This window comes from Salminus brasiliensis, chromosome 17 (genome assembly GCF_030463535.1).
Source record: "Salminus brasiliensis chromosome 17, fSalBra1.hap2, whole genome shotgun sequence".
Classification (NCBI taxonomy): Eukaryota; Metazoa; Chordata; class Actinopteri; order Characiformes; family Bryconidae; genus Salminus; species Salminus brasiliensis.
The window spans coordinates 2367817-2386383 of NC_132894.1; the positions used below are offsets into that span (position 1 = coordinate 2367817).

General features: G+C 44.6%; 1 protein-coding gene across 1 annotated transcript; it reads left to right on the forward strand.

Annotated features, from left to right (window-relative positions):
• The first annotated feature begins 2677 nt into the window (after positions 1–2677).
• zbtb37 (zinc finger and BTB domain containing 37) lies at positions 2678–12029 on the forward strand. Its single transcript, XM_072660609.1, has 4 exons — positions 2678–3140; positions 3916–4933; positions 8085–8184; positions 11499–12029. Exons 2-4 carry the CDS (start codon positions 3948–3950, stop codon positions 12027–12029), a joined length of 1617 nt encoding a protein of 538 aa, XP_072516710.1. The 5' UTR covers positions 2678–3140; positions 3916–3947.
• The last annotated feature ends 6538 nt before the right edge of the window (positions 12030–18567 follow it).

Below are 18567 nucleotides of genomic sequence, written 5' to 3' on the forward strand. Positions count from 1 at the left end.
CCAGAGTTCTGAGACTTTCTGAAGCAGATAAGGCCCCTCGCCCAGTTCAGCACCGCTGGAGAAGATATACACGCTTCTGCAAAGGTTTGGGCACCCCTGGCACCCCTGCTCAAATCACATGTGTTCCTGAAGTGTGAATCAGTCACACCCTCGGCAGAGACACGCCTCTTCCTGTTTATTTACTCAATCTAACATAACATGTGGCGTGTGCAAAAGTAATGGCGCGTTAAATACGGCATGTTTTATTTGCTGCAATCTGTAAAATTCAGCAGCTGAACAGAAACTGGTTTTAAAATCTGCAGAAAATCTTTGCATTTAGGAATATATATTAGAGCTGGGCGATATGATGATATTTTATTGTATGGTGATAAATGTAGTGATGGTGACAGTACAGTAAGCTTTTCTAATCATATGGAGGAGACTGTTATTACTGCTGAATAAACACTGATCAGCTGCAGGTTTTATTACTAACAGTGTAATTAGACTGGGTTCATTAGATGAAGAGCAGCAGATGTTAATAGAGTATAAATCACTGTATTCAGTACAGGAGAGGATCTGAATAGTAGATTATAAGAATCTGATACTGATGTGTTTAGTGTTTTGTGATTAGTGATAAATATCATGTGTCATGGAAAAAGTCTTTAAATATTGTGATATAGTATTTTTTACCATATCGCCCAACCCTGATATATATATATATATATATATATATATATATATATATATATATATATATAAATATATATATATATATAGCTTAAATGCATTTACATGTGTGCATATATATTTACATATATACAATTGAATATATTATAATGCAAACATGTAGAATAAATATATTTACATTATTTTTTTGGTTTCAGGATTAGGCTTGCCTATATTTTATATTTGGTATATTGTTTTAAAAATATTATTATTATTATTATTATAGAATTATATTATATCTGAGCATAATTCAAAGCTTGGTTTCCTGTTATGTTTTTCCTGTTAAGTATTTTAGTAAAATATGAAATATAGGTAAGTTTAAGGTAAGTTTAACGTTGCACTGTATGAATCTCATTTGTGTTCATAGAGCGCCTCCTGCTGGATAATGACTGCAACACAGATCAGGCTGTGACAGAATAAAACTGAGTGAAGGAATGTAACTTGTAATTTCTAAATATTTAATAAATCTACAAAATAATTATAATTTAATATATTTGTTTGTTCTTGTTGTTGTTGCATTTTTCTGAAGGGATTCCCTGGAGTTGTATGATATATGTATGAAAATGATGCTGGGTAGTGTACTGTACTGTACTAAACTGCACTGTACTGTACTGCACTGTACTGTACTGCACTGTACTGTACTTTACTGCACTGTACTGTACTGTACTGTACTGCACTGTACTGTACTGCACTGTACTGTACTTTACTGCACTGTACTGTACTGTACTTTACTGCACTGCACTGCACTGTACTAAACTGCACTCCACTGTACTCTACTGAGAAAACATAAAAACAATGAAAGGCTTAAAACTCAATAATTTCTGTGAAACTGAAGAGGCCGAGAGACACAAAGCTGCACTAGTTTATCATTAAACCCTAGTATTAGGTTGGAAAACCCTGCCAAAATATAAATAAAAAATAATATTGATTATAATCAATTAAGCAGTGTATATAACTATATATGCATGTTTATTTAATGTGTACCAAAAATAAATAAAGAAACAAAATACTTACATGGTGCAGCCACTGCTGACCCAGGCACTACACACAGCGTGTATGATCACCATAGAAAAGCACTGACCAGTAGAATAAGAGCCTAGGGTCACTGTGCCCAATGCTGAGCGTAGGCTGGAGGGGTGTAAAGCCATGGGCGGTGGGGTTCCCTGGGAGATGGAGCAATGGGCGAACGTCCTGTTAGTACCTTTGGGTAAAATAGATGAGCTGGTGTCTTCAAACCTTTCTGGACACGGGTTACGCCTGGTCTTGGACTGGAGGGCTGACCACCTGACCAGCAGCTCCGCTGATTAAACACATTAAAAAATACATAACAAATTAATGTTTCATGTGCAAAACAATTTTTAGATTTATGTTTTATAATTTTTTAAAAAAGAAAATAGAAATTTTTTAGAATGTGCAGAAATGGCAGAATTTAATTAAACAAGTCCACAAATACTGAGAATGTTTGAATTATTTTCCTAAAAAAAAAAAATAAAAAAAAATCTGCATGAACTTTTAACCAGTGAACTGACTCAGCAGCAGGGAGGGCAAGCTTCAACCAAACGCTGACATGGGTGTTTTTTTTTACTGCATTCAGAGGCTATTTCTGCTCAAGCTTTGAATGAGGAACAGTTTTAATCCGCTCAGAGTTCGGCACTTTTACACACAGCCAGCCAAACACGAGCGTCTGGATGTATTTTTAAATATTTGAGTTTATAAATCTCATAAAAGTGAGAAAACCACTAAAAATGAACTAAAGCTTTATGACCAAAAACGCAACCAAACTACACCCCCACCCTTCCAGTTGCTGTGGCCTTGACGCGGAGCATCATGGGACTTGGAGTCCTTCTGCGGCAGCCTTTCCGCTGGTGCGCGCTTGTGGAGGAGCGCCCAGGAACTACATTTCCCACGAAGTGCGTTTTCTGTCACCGTCGGCTCGTTTCACATATGGGGGGAAAGGAGAGGGAGAGAGAAATGGAGAAATGGGGAAGAGACAAACAGGGGGGCGATGAAGAGGAATGTTAGGCGGTTGAAAGACAGGGAAGAAACGCTGAAGTCCTTCCGTGCGTGTTTAGAAAGGGGGACGCGGACGAGCTTTGTCGTGTCCGCCCGTGTGCAACTTGGCGTGAAACGGGCGAGGCGCCTCCCTGTAGCCGGGCTGCTCGCTCGAAGCTCCGGCTGTTCGCCGCGCTGCACCGCGTTGTCCTGACCGACCTGGGGGCCACACGCTTCGGCCACTGCTGCTCGGCGCCGTCGGTCATTAGCATGGCCCCGCTTCTTCTTCTTCTTCTTCTGAGTGGCCTGATAACACTTACTGTTGGCGTTAAATCTATGCAAAGGGAGAGTGGCAACTTCAGTCGCGAATTAATCTCGTAACTACCCTTTTTTTGGGCAGCCATAAACATAAAGTGCCATAAAATTAGTGATTAATCTCGAAGGTAAGTGAAAATGAAGAATAGCTGCTGGGAAGTTATGGGGTAATGTGCTTTAACTGAGTTCTGATGGTAAAACACAAAGAAAGCACTGAATGGTTGCTTTTAAAGCATCCTTTTGTTAAGGGTGTTATTCATGTGTTTTTATAAATGTTATTTATGATTTATTTGTGTCTAATATTATCTGTCCAGGTGTCCCACCTGCCCTACAGCTTGGTGTTTTCTGCCCTACCTTCTAATTAGTCAATTAATTAGAAGTCAAGTAAATTGGTATTGTTATAATTGGTACATATGCAGGTGCTTATAAACTTAAATAACCTGAAAAAATGAACTAAAGTTAGTGTTAAAGTGTCTAATTTTAATTTTAACCTACCCTGTAAAAGCACCTCATTATAGAGAGGTCATCCTTAGGCCTCGGTTTAGTGGCACTGTTGGGCATTGGCTTGGGACGCCACGCAATCGCCAAATTGTACAGCAGTGGTTCCTCATCCTGGAGTACCCCGCCTTCCTTTCCACTGTCCAAGTTTCTTCTTGCCTTCAGTGAAGAACATTAGTAGTCCAGGTCTTAGGTCTAATCCTAATCCTAATCCTAAAGTCTGAGAAACCGGGTCCTGCTCCATGTTGGAGCCGGGAACCCCCCCCCCCCCCCCCCCTTAAATGCATAGGGCTACTCCGAGACTAGGCACCTGCTGTGTGTTAAAGGATGGAGATATTTAGGCTGCTTTGTGATCTAGACCATTTGAATGTGATCGCACCCTCATCCGCTTTTCTCCTGTGTCAGCTTTTAGCAGCAGCAGAGCGAAGGCAGCCCGCATGGAGCGAGCCGGCAGCATCCAGCTGGACATTCCAGACTTCAGCAACTCCGTTCTGTCCCACCTGAACCAGTTGCGCATGCAGGGCCGCCTGTGCGACATCGTGGTCAACGTGCAGGGCCAGAGCTTCCGCGCTCACAAAGTGGTCCTGGCCGCGAGCTCCCCCTACTTCCGGGACCACATGTCGCTCAGCGAGATGAGCACGGTGTCGCTGTCGGTGATCCGGAACCCTTCGGTGTTCGAGCAGCTCCTGTCCTTCTGCTACACCGGCCGCCTGTGCCTGCAGCTGGCCGACATCATCAGCTACCTGACGGCGGCCAGCTTCCTGCAGATGCAGCACATCATCGACCGCTGCACGCAGATTCTGGAGGGGATCCACTTCAAGATCAGCTTGGCCGACGTGGAAGAAGAGCTGGCGGGTGGGCAGGCCCTCAGAAGCGGCGGTGGCGGCAGCAGCAGCAGAAACGCTGAGGCCGAAAGGGGTGGAGCCACGCTCGGAGGGTCCCGCTCGCTCAGTCCCAGGCACGGCGGCTCCAGGGTGATCACCGCTCATGGTGGCGCCGGAGGGGTTCTGGACATCAGAGACGTCAGGGAGGTCCGTGAGGTGAGTCCGTCCGGAGAGTCGATGAGCCCGCAGGTGGTGGAGCACAGCGGCCTGGGCGCAGAGGGTTCTGTGGTGTCGGGGAAGGAGCCCATACTGCGCATCAACCGGGCGGGGCAGTGGTACGTTGAGACGGGGCCTGAGATGGAGAGGGGCGGAGAGGAGGCGGTGCGCGTGGTGGAAGGCCTGCGCATCAAGACGGAGCGGATGGATGAGTGGATCGGGGCGGAGACTCAGGCGTCGGCGGAGGAGGGCAGCGGCGCCGAGGAGGGGCCTACCATGATGATTGACACCTCAGGTCGCACACTGGTGCAGGAGGGCTTCGTTACCGGGGCTTCCCGAGCCAAGAACTCCCAGCCCTCCAGCAGCTTCAGCGAAACCGAGAGGTGAGCATCAGTGCCCCTGGGAATGTTTTGGGCCCGTAGATCCTAATCCTGGTCCTGGAAGAGCTGGAAAACTGGGGGAAGCCTGTGTTCACATTACAGGCCTTATGGCTTTATGTTTTGGGGGAGAATCAGTGTAAAACTTCAGGGCCAAACCAGCATGCTCCAATATATTATATTATAATTGTTCTTAATTCTATATATATATATATATATAATTCATATACATAATTCATGATGATATTATATTTTTCTTATTTCATCCATAACTTCTGTTTATTTATTATTAATATTTATTAGTAGTACTTTTATCTGATTCTTCTGCCTTGACGGTTCAGCCATGGGTTGTCAACTGGCAGCACAAAGTTGAACAACCGCTAAGAATGCAGATACAGGCTTACTTCTCTTTATGTACAGTCATGGCCGAAAGTGTTGGCACCCCTGAAATTTCCCTCCCAGAATATTATAGCAATTTCACACAGTCATTTCCTTTGTGTGTACTGGTACAATACAAACAACAAAGGTAGGAGGAAAAAAAAGTAGGGAAAAAAGAAGCCAAAATTGAATGGCGGGCCGAGGAGGGGCCTACCATGATGATTGAAACCTCAGGTGGGCTTCGTTACCGGGGCTTCCAGAGCCAAGAACTCCCAGCCCTCCAGCAGCTTCAGCGAAACCGAGAGGTGAGCATCAGTGCCCCTGGAAATGTTTTGGGCCCGTAGGTCCTAATCCTGGTCCTGGAAGAGCTGGAAAACTGGGGGAAGCCTGCGTTCACATTACAGGCCTTATGGCTTTATGTTTTGGGGGAGAATCAGTGTGAGACTTCAGGGCTGATGATGTTGCAGTAGTCCAATGTCATCTAATGTCTGATCCAAAATCAGTCCAGCAAACAGGTGAGGGTCAAAACCGGAGCTGTTGTAACCATAACAGAAGGGCTGAGGCAAAACAGGTCAGGTATAAAAGGCAGACAAAACTGGGCAGAAGAGTCTAAACCTAAAAAGGTCGATACACAAAGGACCCACAGGATATGAACGTGACCTTCATTGTGTGGGGTGAGCTGAAAAGCGGAGGAGCTGATGAGCTTCAGGGACGCGTTCTAAAACTGTGTGGTTACGTGAGCTAGCAGAGGAGTCTGGGAAATTGAGTACATATACAATGTTGAGCCATCCTTCACTGAGACAGCCCTACTCCCAACTGGAATTCTGGACCTCTCTTCTTTTGCAAACTGCTCTAGGTCTCAGGTTTTGAAGGGTGCCTTCTCCCAACAGCAGTTGTAAGTTTCTTAAAAGCAGTTTTAAGATCTGTTTTAAGGAGAAGTGGACAGGGCGACAACCCAGCAGCAGGACCGCTGCCTCCTCCTCTGTTTTAGGAGGAACCCTGCAAAATGACCTTCAGCAGGCCACTGATATCCACGTTTCTGCTCAAACTGTCAGAATCTGACTCCATAAGGGTGGTATGAGGGCCCGACGTCCACAATACCACTCTCATTTTCTGGAAAAACTTCAGGGGTGCCAACACTTTCTGCCATGACTGTATATCTTTCTCTTTGGAGCAATGCAGGTAGATGTGATGTGGCCCACCAGTCCCCCTCAGGGGAAGGTCTGGGGGAAAAATGATGTGGTGGCCACACAATGCTAAGTTTTGCATAATTTCAAGACATCCCTTGACTCGCACTGCCTCCTTAACTAAACAATCCAGATTTCTGCCCCATGCTATTAATACAGCCTTAATACATACTTAATAATACATGCCCAGGCCTCGACCTCTACTGTCTGTCCTAGGACTCGCTACATATAGGATAAGGAAGTGAATACGATCGTTGGTAAAAATGTGAGAATCACATGACGCTTGATGTCTATTTCCAGAAGCAGAGTGTCTGAAAAACCCATTATTAGCATCAGAAACGATGAACTGGGTTCTCCTCTAACTGCTGTAGTTCTGTTCCTGAGGTCTGTAACAGCATCTGGACGTGAAGAGAGCTAAAACCAGAGCTGAGGATCGATTTTTGCTCGGAGATGTGATTCAGTTGAGTGAAATGGGCCGTCGGGTTCAGAGCATTGTCTTGGGGCATTTTCTACACACTAGGGTTAACGTTATTGTGGCTGCGTCCCAAATTGCACACATCTGTACTTTACTCAGATCACTACACTAATGAGTGCAGTTCTAATAAGGGTAGCTGTGAAACACTGTGTAGTGTGGTTTAGGACACAGCCCCGCTAAACTACAGTGTCGGACAGAAAGAGCTGAAGCAGAGGAACATGGGCAGGTCTGCAGGGCGTCGGTAGGGCGAGCAGAGGGGGTGACTCGCGTGCCCGTGCACAGCTCTGCGCTTGGTTCATATTGTGCACCAGAGTTTGTTTAGAAACGGACCGAGACCCACCTGCTCAGGTGCCTTCGGCCCACTCGTTTAGCAAAGGCAGCGGAGCAATCGCACCAATCTGGGTCGTTTTAGTCAAACCAGAGCTGACTAGTAAACACTAGGGATGCACCAATCCGATACTAGGATCGGATCTCGGTCCTGATACTAACAATATTAGCTGTATCGGTCTGATCCCAATTCTCTGACCGTTGGTATTCTAAGCTTCACATTCCAGAATCAGAGTAACCTACAGACATCATACAGCGATCATAGCAAACAGCTAGACCTACTGGGAGGAGCCCCCCAGCTAACCAAAAGGGAGGAGCTGCTTGCTCCGATTTAGTCTCATAGACTGAGCCCAGACAGCACTGTGCCGATGTTCAGCACAGTTATCAATTTTAGTGACCAATAAACAGAATTACGTAAATCCTGATGCCTGGCGTCTCTCCCAGATGGTCAGTTATATGCTTTATTAATTCAACAATAGTATCGGATCGGTATCGGGTTCATATATTTGCTGAATAGAATGGATCGATGGGTCGGTGCATCCCTAGTATAAACACCTCCTACGGCACATAAACACTAAAAAGCCATAGATGGGAAGTTGACCCGTCCAGAGCTGCATTCTTTCATAGCTGCGATCAATAGTTTTAACTTTATAGAAGTAAAAAATGATTAACCCAAACTTTCAGTGAGTTGTAAACAAACGACTGAACACCGATACTGAGCGGGAATTACTGAAATGTTAAGGGTGTTTGAAAGAACGGATGGCAGCCTGTGTTTGTGTGTGTTTTGCAGATTTAGCCCAACAGGCAGTGTGGTGGTGATGGCTGAGAGACCCAGGGCCAAAAGTGAGTCCCCAGGACGAGTGGACGACCAGAGGCATCCCACTTCTCAGGTACGTTTACAATCAAACACAGCCCGGATTCTGTATAACCAAAAAAACTGGGTTAGGCCAGATGGTTTAAACAGTTAGTACAGTATGTCCAGATGTTTGTGGACACCCCTTCTAAGGCAAAAACGTATTTAGTCATCCACTGATTGTGCAAGTTCTCTTACTTAGAAAGATGAGAGAGGTACACTTCAACTATGAGAGACAAAATAAGGGGAAAAAATCCAGGATATCTCATTGTAGGATTTTAAAATAATTTATTTGTAAATTATGGAGGAAAATAAGTATTTGGTCAACAAGAAGTTCAATACTTTAACATAACCTTTGTTGGTAATGACAGAGGTCAAACGTTTTCTGTAAATCTTCACCAGGTTTGCACACACTGTAGCTGGTATTTTGGCCCATTCCTCCATGCAGATCTCCTCTAGAGCAGTGATGTTTTGGGGCTGTCGACGGGCAATACAGACTTTCATCTCCCTCCACAAATTTTCTATGTGGTTGAGGTCTGTAGACTGGCTAGGCCACTACCAGGACCTTGAAATGCTTTTTACAGAGCCACTCCTTCGCTGCCCGAGCGGTGTGTTTGGGATCATTGTCATGCTGGAAGACCCAGCCACGTTCCAGTTACGATGCTCTCCCTGAATGAAGTTACATGGATCAGTCATCCTGTTCCCTTTGCAGAAAAACGTCCCAAAGCATGATGCTTCCACCCCCATGCTTCACAGTAGGTATGGTAGGTGTTATTGGGATGCAGCTCAGCATTCTTCTTCCTCCAAACACGACAAGTTTTTACCAAAAAGTTCTATTTTGGTTTCATCTGACCACATGATATTCACCCCAATCCTCTTCTGGATCGTCCATATGTTCTCTGGCAAACTTCAGACGGGCCTGGACATGTACTGGCTTAAGCAGGGTGACACTGGGGGCCTGGCACTGCAGGATCTGAGTCCCTCTTGGCATAGTGTGTTACTGATGGTAGGCTTTGTTACTTTGGCCCAGATCTCTGCAGGTCTTTCATCAGGTCCCTCCGTGTAGTTCTGGGATTTCTGTTCACCATTCTCATGATCATTTTGACTCCACGGGATGAGATCTTGCGTGGGACCACAGATCGAGGGGGATTATCAGTGGTCTTGTATCTCTTCCAGTTGATTTCTTCACACCAGCCTGCTGCCTGTTGTAGAGTCACTCTTCCCAGCCTGGTGCAGGTCTACAATTTTCTTCCTGGTGTCCTTCGACAGCTCTTTGGTCTTGGCCATGGTTAAGTTTGGAGTCTGACTGTTTGAGGCTGTGGGCAGGTGTCTTTTATACAGGTAACGAGGTCAAACAGGTGCCATTAATACAGGTAATGAGTGGAGGACAGAAGAGCTTCTTAAAGAAGTTGTTACAGGTCTGAGAGCCAGAAATGTAGCTTGTTTGTGGGCGATCAAATACTTATTTTCCATAATTTACAAATAAATTCTTTAAAAATCAGACAATGTGATTTCCTGGATTGTTTTTTTTCTCATTTTGTTTCTCAAAGTTGATCCTATGTACCTATGATGATAAATTACAGACCTCTCTCATCTTTCTAAGTGGGAGAACTTGCACATCACTGGCTGACTAAATCTGATTGACCCACTGTACACTACGTTAAAATTCCAGCTACACACCCCAACATGATTTCAAGTGTGAATCTGGAGCTGGACTGAGGACTGAGTACATAATCAGTGCTTCGCCTACAAATGCTCACCTCTCATAGCGCTGATTATGTTGATAAGCTCTCACTGAAACTCTTTTACATAATGCCGGAGACGAGCTGCTCGCTGCTCAGTAAGTATCCAGCAAACCGGCATTTGAATGCAAATTGTAAATACAGCCACCAGAACGTGCTCCTGGTGGTCCGCCAATCTGTACGCACGTTCAGCTCGGAAATTAAAGTTATGGTTTTGTACAAAATCAGACCCCACCCCCCTTACCCCAACACATTTGCTTCATGTGGCCCTGCTTTCTAGCTGAGAAAGTAACGGAAAGTACAGTCTTTACACCCTGTAGGTTTTTCAATACAGCAAAAATAAGGAGTGCCTAGTCTTCTAGTGTTTGTATATTAATATTAAAATTTCATTAAAAAATTCTAGATCGCTGGCCCCAGATGCAGTCCGTCAGACAAGACTTATTGGAGGTCTAGATGTAGGGATATCACAATACCATAAATTTAGTAGTCGCAACTAAAACCACAAAAAAAAAAACAGATTTTTGATATAACTATAGATAAAACCAATAAAGTGAATATTAAAATAATAAGAGCTGCAAAAGTGGAATTGAATCTTTAATCTTATCCCATCTTAAATCCTTATCTTAGGACCCGTCTGCGTTTTTGCAGGATGTTTTGATAGTTTGCTCTACCTTTAATTAACCTAAAAATCACAATTCATAGGAGACAGTCACACCTACTAGATTTTATTTTCAGGAGATCCTTGATGAGTGTCTTCATTTGAAATGCACATGTTAACAGAATTTAGGTGTGTGTGTAATAATATAAATATATATATATATGTGTGTGTGTGTGTGTGTAATATATGAAGTAAGTGCTATACATGAAGTAAATCATAGTGTGTGAGTGTTAACACTATAATTTACTTCATATATAGATGTTACACATACATGTATGTATAGATATGAAGTAAATTATAGTGTAAACACTATATATACTTCATATCTGTCTTTTTGGTTTTAGTTTTGTTTGCTTGTAAAGACTACAAAGTTCTTGTTGTGAAGTGTAAAAATCCTGTTGGATATTGATCCTCTACAGTTTTTTTTGGATGGGGATAAAGAAGAGAAACTGGGTGTGTAGCTGTGGACTGAGGTGGTAGAGTGATTTATTACAGGATATTACACTAACATGACTCTGGTTACGCAGCATTAGGCAGTAACTGGCTGTAACACGGGGAGAACGGTGTCTCAGTCATTACCACTCCGGGCCGGAGCGCTGCTGCTGCTACTGCACTATGGAGCTTTGGTGGTGGAGCTGCAGGAAGAGAACCTCTCTCCAGAACTGCTGCTGTGTAACGCTGCAGAACCCATAGAGTCATATTAGTGTACAATCCTGTAGTGTTACTCTACCACCTCAGCCCACATACTGCTCCACCTTTAGATCAAGCTTCTGCAGCTTCTCTCAGCTCGTCCAGAAATGTTCTTAATCTGTGGCTTAAATTGTGAGTTACACTTCCTGACTGTAGGGGGAGCTCAAGAGCAATAAATGGCCGTTCTTGCAGAATGCTGCTTTAATTTTTTTGCTGTGTAACATTCGTTTGTTCAAAGCTATTTCTTATACCTCGCTGCAGGGAGAGGAGCCTGCAGTGTTCGACATGGGCGGCTACGAGGAGTACCTGCGGGAGCAGGTGGGCGACCGCTGGTTCCGTTACAATCCGCGCCTCACCTGCATCTACTGCTGCAAGTCCTTCAACCAGAAGGGCAGCCTGGACCGGCACATGCGTCTGCACATGGGCATCACCCCCTTCGTGTGCCGCATGTGCGGGAAGAAGTACACGCGCAAGGACCAGCTGGAGTACCACATCCGCAAGCACACGGGCAACAAGCCCTTCCACTGCCACGTCTGCGGGAAGAGCTTCCCCTTCCAGGCCATCCTCAACCAGCACTTCCGCAAGAACCATCCAGGCTGCACGCCGCAGGAGGTGTCCCACAGCGCCTCGCCCGAGACCACCACCGTCACGTCCCGCGGCGGCCAGAACGAAGACGAGTCGCCCAGCCAGGAGGACGGCGCAGAGGGGAACGGGGCGGTAGGAAGAGGGGGCGGCGCTTCGTCCTTCGGGGAAGGGGTCCAGCCGTCAGTTTCCACCACTGGGCCCGACTGAAGGTTCGGCTCGGTGAGGTTTGGGATGGGGTTCGGGGGTGGGGCAGGGGCGGGGGATGGAGAGCTATTTCGTATTATGTCGAGCTATTTCGGGAAGCCCCTGCGTCCCAACGTTCACACTGAGCATGTGCAGAAAGAAGTGCGGAGAGAGCCGAGGGCTCTCTGGCTGCTTGAAAAGCTGCTGTCGGTGAAAAGAAATGGATGTAAACACAAAAAAAATAATAATAAGAGAAAAGAAAACAATAGAAAAAAGGGGGATCAGCTGAATTAGGCTGATTACTTACACGACGGCGGGCCTTTTATTTTATCTTCTTTTTTATTTTTTAGTCCTTTCAACTCTAGAAAAACGAGACAACAAAACAAATGCAAAGAGAATACTTCTAGCGTTCTTTAGGTATTTATGAAAACGATCTCTGCGCTTTAAACCGCATCTACCTTCACCGTACAACTGAACCGTAAACGTCAACAAAATGAAGACAAGCCACACTCCAACAACCTCACACACCACTGGATGCAGTGAATCTTCTGTTTTTTGTTTATTTGCCTTTCCTGTCTTTTATATATGTTACAGTTTTGATTTTTTTTTTTTTATATATTTTTGTACAACTTACCAGTGAAGCTTCAGAATTCAGGACAAAAAAAAAGAGAGAAAGCGAGACGTTGTAGTTTGATTTGGTCAAATTGTGTTTAAAAAAAAAAAAAAAAAAAAAAAAAAAAAAAATTGCCAAACTTCTCTGTGCCAGATGGTGATTATGGAAAAATAAGGCTACGTTCACATTACAAGCCACATTAATCAATTTTGATTCATTAATTAATTAATTGATTGATTTTTTTTGGGGGATTTTTGCTCAGATCGGATTTGGCCATCTTGACTGTTTACATTCATAAATCTGAGTGTCCTGCATATGTCTAATGTGAACGAGGCTTATGATGGGCTTCTATGCGCATCGCCTCGGTTTTGCTAGTCGTTGAGCCGCGTTGCCGGTGCTGTCTGATGCCGTACGCGTACAGGCAAAAAAAAAAAAATGGTGCATGAAATCCGATCTAGCGTCTAGTTCACATTAGTGTCACATGCCCATGTATCGGATACAGATCCGATCTAGGACCGCGTTCGACTCAAATCTGATTTGAAAAGATCGGATCGGATTTGATGTGTCCACACAGAGCTAATAAATAAATAAATAAATAACATCTGATCTGGGTCGCTTCAGCCTGGTAATGTGAACGTAGCCCGAAATAGAGGGCGCTCCAGTCCTCTGTCACTTTGCCTTGAGACAATCTTAATAAGTCAGCCTGGGGTTCGACGCTGCTGCTCCCCGGCTTTAGCTAGGCTAGACGAAATGAAAAACGGGTTCTGTTTGCGTTAGGGCCCCCTCAGGTCTGATCCGTAGCGTCAGATTCCTAATTTGTTTCTTTCAGAGCAAGTGCCGACTCGTTAAATTCGTGCTTGTCGTTAAATTCTTCCGTTTTGCGATTCGTAGGCCTAACAAATAATAATACTACTAATAATAATAATGATGAGCTGTTGAGCTGCTCAGGTCAGGGCGGTTAGTGAGCAGTGTCATTTCTGACGCTTGACTCCGTGATTAGACGGACGTTTGGCACGTGGAACAACACCACCAACAAAAAAAAAACAGAAACCTAGCAATGACTTTTTTAGTTTGCTTGTTTGTTTATTTGTACTTAATCCTCCCCGTTCCGGCCTTCTTTCGTTATTCTGAACGTGTCCATACTCCAGAACCAGCTGCTGAATGTCTGAATATACAGTAATATAGAAAACAGGAAAGTCTTCAACCTCAGATAAGCTACAGTACCACTCAGTTACCTCTCACTCATCACTACGCAATACAGATCTGTTCCAGGCAGATTGGTGGATGCACTCAGCTGATTTCACTTCGTTTATTTCGTTTTTCTCCTCGTTTAGGGTTTTTTTGTTTGTTTGTTTGTTTTTTTTGTCAATACGTGAACTGTGGAGAGACTGTGTGAGTGAGTCTCTCTCTGATCTGTTCTGACTCTAGAACGTGTCCGGACTGATGGGAAACAGGTTGGTTCTTGTTGTTGTTGTTGGGCGGGGGTGGGCTTGTTTGGGGGGGCGGGGGGGGTTTAGTCTTTTTATTTTATTATTATTATTTTTTTTTTTTGGTGGTTTTTCTTTTTTGTGCACGTCAAAGAAGAAACCACGGGGAGTAGAGATGAACCAAAAGCAGGACACTTATATATATATGTACACACACACACACACACACGTGTGCGTGCACACACATGTACACATGCATAGCACTCGTCCATGCTCTGTGTGTGTACTGTGTGTGTATTGTGTGTGTGCGATGGACCAGGTTTGGAGGAAACGCCACGGAATGACTGTGAGTTTTAGGATTTCCCATTTTCAGAGAGGAGAGCACTTTAAACACTGGGTCCGGTGGGGTCTTCACACCCCACCCAACCCCACCCCCTCACCCCCCTCGGCTCATCGTGGACAGATGTTTCCAGCTGGTGCTATGATTTTAACAGATTTGATGACAGGAGCTCTCGGGAACCAAAGGAAAATGTATCATAGATGCCATACCTCTGACACTAGGTGGAAGACGAGGAATTGAAAACATGAGATTACATCCGGCACTTCTAAAGAGCGGATCGGGTGGGTGGGTCGGGTGGGTTTTTGAGGGGGGGGGGGGGGGCGGGGGATGGGGGACGTGGGTTTTAGTTTTTCTTTCTTCTTTTAAAATATCTACTATATATCACTTATGCATATAAAGACAAGTTTGTATCTGTACAAAAAGACAAAGATGCAGTGTCTAAGATCATGGAAAAGGAAAAGGAAAAAAAAAAGCTTTGTTAAAGTGAGGGGCGGTTCTGGGTTATGGAGGCTAGTTTTTCTTGTTTTTTTCGGCTGTGAATCACAACCTGGTTGTGACCATTTGTTTCCTAAAGGAAAGAGAAGAGAAAACAGCTACTGAGTTTATTTGTTTATTAATACGTTTTTTGTTTTTTTTTTTTTGTTTTTTTTTTTCCTCTCAATGGAGCGCACCTCTTATGAATACAGGTCAGGACTTTTCAGCCTTTTTATTTTTTATTATTATTATTTTTCCGTTGTTTTTTGGCCTGTGCCAACGCAGGTCAGCACCTTTTTACGAATATCAGGAACTCTGTGTTCACTCTGGATGTTTACCATTATTTCCATACTAAAGCCGTTGGACCTTCGGGTACCTTCACTTCACAAGTGCAGCAAAAAAAGAAAAGAAAATCACACCGGAAAAGAGAAACTTGGACATCTCCTCGACTCAGTGTAAATACCTATGCCTCAGAAGAAGCAGCAGTAGCAACAAAACGTCAACTGTGTCGACGCAGCATCAGTCAACGCTACTGAAGCCAGGTCAGTGGAAGCAGCGCATGCCGATGTTGCGGGTTTGTTTTTATTATTTTTATTATTTTTTTAATCGTACTCCAGTGGAACCTCATGAGAACACAGCCAAGATAGATTATTAAGACTTTATCTCCCTTCTGAGCGTCTGCTATAAAAGAGAAGCTATGTTTTGTTTAATCAGTAAGTCTAGGTGAAGGGTTTCGGCCTATTTTTGTTAAGCTGGTCGAGGGTGAGGTGATGGACATATCTCTGTATCAAGTGTGTGTGTATGTATGTGTGTGTGTGTGTGTGTGTCCTGTTTTTATTTTTCTAGTTCAGTGCGAAAGCAAGCAAGGGATCTCCGTATGTCAGTAATCAAGCATTCCAGGTGTTTTTACAGAACCACAAACAAAATAATGGAGTCTGGAGCTCACGCTCACGTCCAGCACGTTTAGCCTTCGCATATCTGACGATAAAGACGACGACGACGAAGAAGAAGAAATCTCGTCCCAGTTCCCCAACAGCGCTGGTCGACATCGTCACCTGTGGGCGCTCGAAGTAGGGGTGGGTGATGTTAGTTGGCTCTGTTGTGGTGATATGTGCAGCTCGTCCACAGTGATCTGCCCAGAAAAGTACATTTTCTATACAGTAAGTCCAAATGTTTGTGGACACCCCTTCTAATGAATGCGTTCAGCTTCTTTAAGGTGCAGCCATCGCTAACACTGATGCACACAAAGTACTGCCAATAGATTAGGACACTCTGAAGCCGATAAACATCATCAACTTGTTGGCACTATGCTGCCTAATGCCAGGCGTGGGCTAGTAGAGGGGCGGAAAGCCCCCCAGCAGCATTGAGAAGTTGTGGAATAGTGGAAGAAGAGCTGTGTTCTCTGGAATGATGGATGCTGGAGCTCCATCCAGTACTTTGAACGGGATGAGATGGGGATGGATGAGGTGGGGTGGTGATCATCATCATCATCATCATCATCATCCAACATCCTGACCTCACTAACTCTCTTGATGCTGAATGTAATCAAATTCTCACAGCAATGCTCCTTCTCCAAAATCTAGTAGAAAGTCTCTTCTTCTCTGGACAGAAGAGACAGTTACTCCAACAAAAGCAGGAGAAACTCTTGTGATATGTGAATGAGCAGATGTCCAAATACTTTCGTCCATATAGTATATTACAGGTCTGAAATTGAGCCTGTTTGAGAGGACCATGAACAAGCGGGTGTCCCAATACATTTGTCCACATAGTTTATCATATGATAAAATGTCATATTGCCCACTCCTAGTTCAAACTGACCGGCGGATGTTGGTCCAGCGCTCTTGGGGAAACTGCCCTTTGCCTTTTTTTGTTTTTGTTTGTTTTGTTTGTTTGCTTTTAAAGCTTTAAAACAACATTAGAATAAACGTGTTTATGATGTAAATAATAGTACTATTTAAAGTTTCTAATAACCAGTACAGCTACTGCTGATCAACGGCATTGACTGAACAAGCACCACAGTGTTCCACCACCGGAGTCGTTTCTACAGTTGCTTTACAGCCGGCTGTTCGAAATGACCTCCCAGTGTTATTTCACCTCACGTTCCAACTGGGCTCACTGGGTTCTGGTGCTGCGGGGCTACTGTGAGACTCCAGCGTTCTGCCCAGCAGACCACAAAGCGCCAGTAAGTGCTTCTGACCACGGCGTAGCGCCGTCCGTCAAAGCCACGACAAACGTAGACGTCCTTAAAAGTCAACGTGAATCCCAAACCATCTGAAATCTGAACAGCATGAGGGGGGTAGCGGTGTCTCCGTGTATCAGGGAGGCTTTCTCAGCCAGCTCTCGTGCTCTGTCACATATGGGTGGGGCTGGAGGGTGGAGAAGGTCAAACCCTTGTTTACTATTGGTGTATATTATTTGCCCCACCCTCTGGTCCATGCTGACACTCATCAAAGAATCAGACCCTAGTCGTGTCCCAAAACCACGCCCCATCCACCGCCCCCTACATCTGCATATCTGCATTTAGGGTACATCGTTTGGTATGCTGTACATTATGGTGCATTGTGGGATTGTTACAGTGTACTGAAAATTCAGCACTACGTTTTCAGACACCTACAACACCGTAGGACCCAAAAGTAGTGCACTGTCTAGTGAATAGGGCACAGGTGGTCTTCATTTACGTTTACGGCGTTTAGCCGACGCTGTATTGGGTCACTTGTATTACAGAGGTGGGCCAATGTCGCGTTGGGAGTCTTGCCCAAGGACTCTTATTGGTGTAGCTGGACTCGAACCCGGGGGCTCAGTGGCAGGCAGTGGTATGGTATGATCTGAATGGTGTTTAAAGGGGCACTCCGGCCCATTGATCTGTGGGTTCTAAGCGAAGCTAAGTTCTACCAACTCGTTAGAGCAAGCTAGGAAAACCCCCTTCTATTGATGTTACGTAAAGGTGGGCGGAGCTATTAAACAACTATGAGCACATGTTACGTGAAGGTGGGCGGAGCTATTGAACAACTGAGCACTTGGGGGGTGGATATTTGAGGGCAGGCAGTTAAACTTGTCTTTCGCCCTTCTAGCTGGCTCAGAACGAGGCCGGGTCACCACCGTCAGCACTGAGAAGCTGGGATTCATGACCGCTACACCCATCGGTGCTACGCTAGCCGCCAGGGTTGTACAGCTGTAGGGCTGTAACTGGGTCCCTGCTGGCTGTAGGATGTGTTTGTGCACTGGAATAGAAATTGAGTCTCATCAGAACGAGCAGAAGCTCGGATTCGGATCCAGGTTGACTTTAATGGGGACGGTTACGGAAATCCGTGAAGCTTTTTGGAAAATGTGGTGAAATGTTTAACTACTCCTCACTCTCACAACTTACCACACTTACCTCAGCTCCTCAGCCGCTCTCGTCACAGTAAGCTTGTGAAGAGTTTTCAGTTGCATGTCTCTACTAAGTAGTTCTTCTTCTATTGTTTTTATTTGTATGGTTTTTTTTGGGGAACACTGAATGACAGTACTGAGCCATATCTGCAGATTCGTTCAGTCTTGTCTCATCAAAGTCCGTCTGGAGCAGAATATTTTGGACAGGGAACACGCTTTCCACTTTTCATGGTCGATTTGAACTATTTTTTTTTTCGGATCATATTTTGCTTCAGAAAGTCTTTGAATACGAAAATGAGAAAAGAAAATGTTACTTGTTAATTTGCATGTCTTTGTCAT

Excerpts from the sequence above, each read along its gene's own strand:
- zbtb37 (XM_072660609.1), top strand. The coding sequence starts at position 3,948 with ATGGAGCGAGCCGGCAGCATCCAGCTGGACATTCCAGACTTCAGCAAC. Across the intron at positions 4,934-8,084 it reads AGCTTCAGCGAAACCGAGAG|ATTTAGCCCAACAGGCAGTG; the intron begins GTGAGCATCAGT and ends TGTGTTTTGCAG. Across the intron at positions 8,185-11,498 it reads AGAGGCATCCCACTTCTCAG|GGAGAGGAGCCTGCAGTGTT; the intron begins GTACGTTTACAA and ends ACCTCGCTGCAG.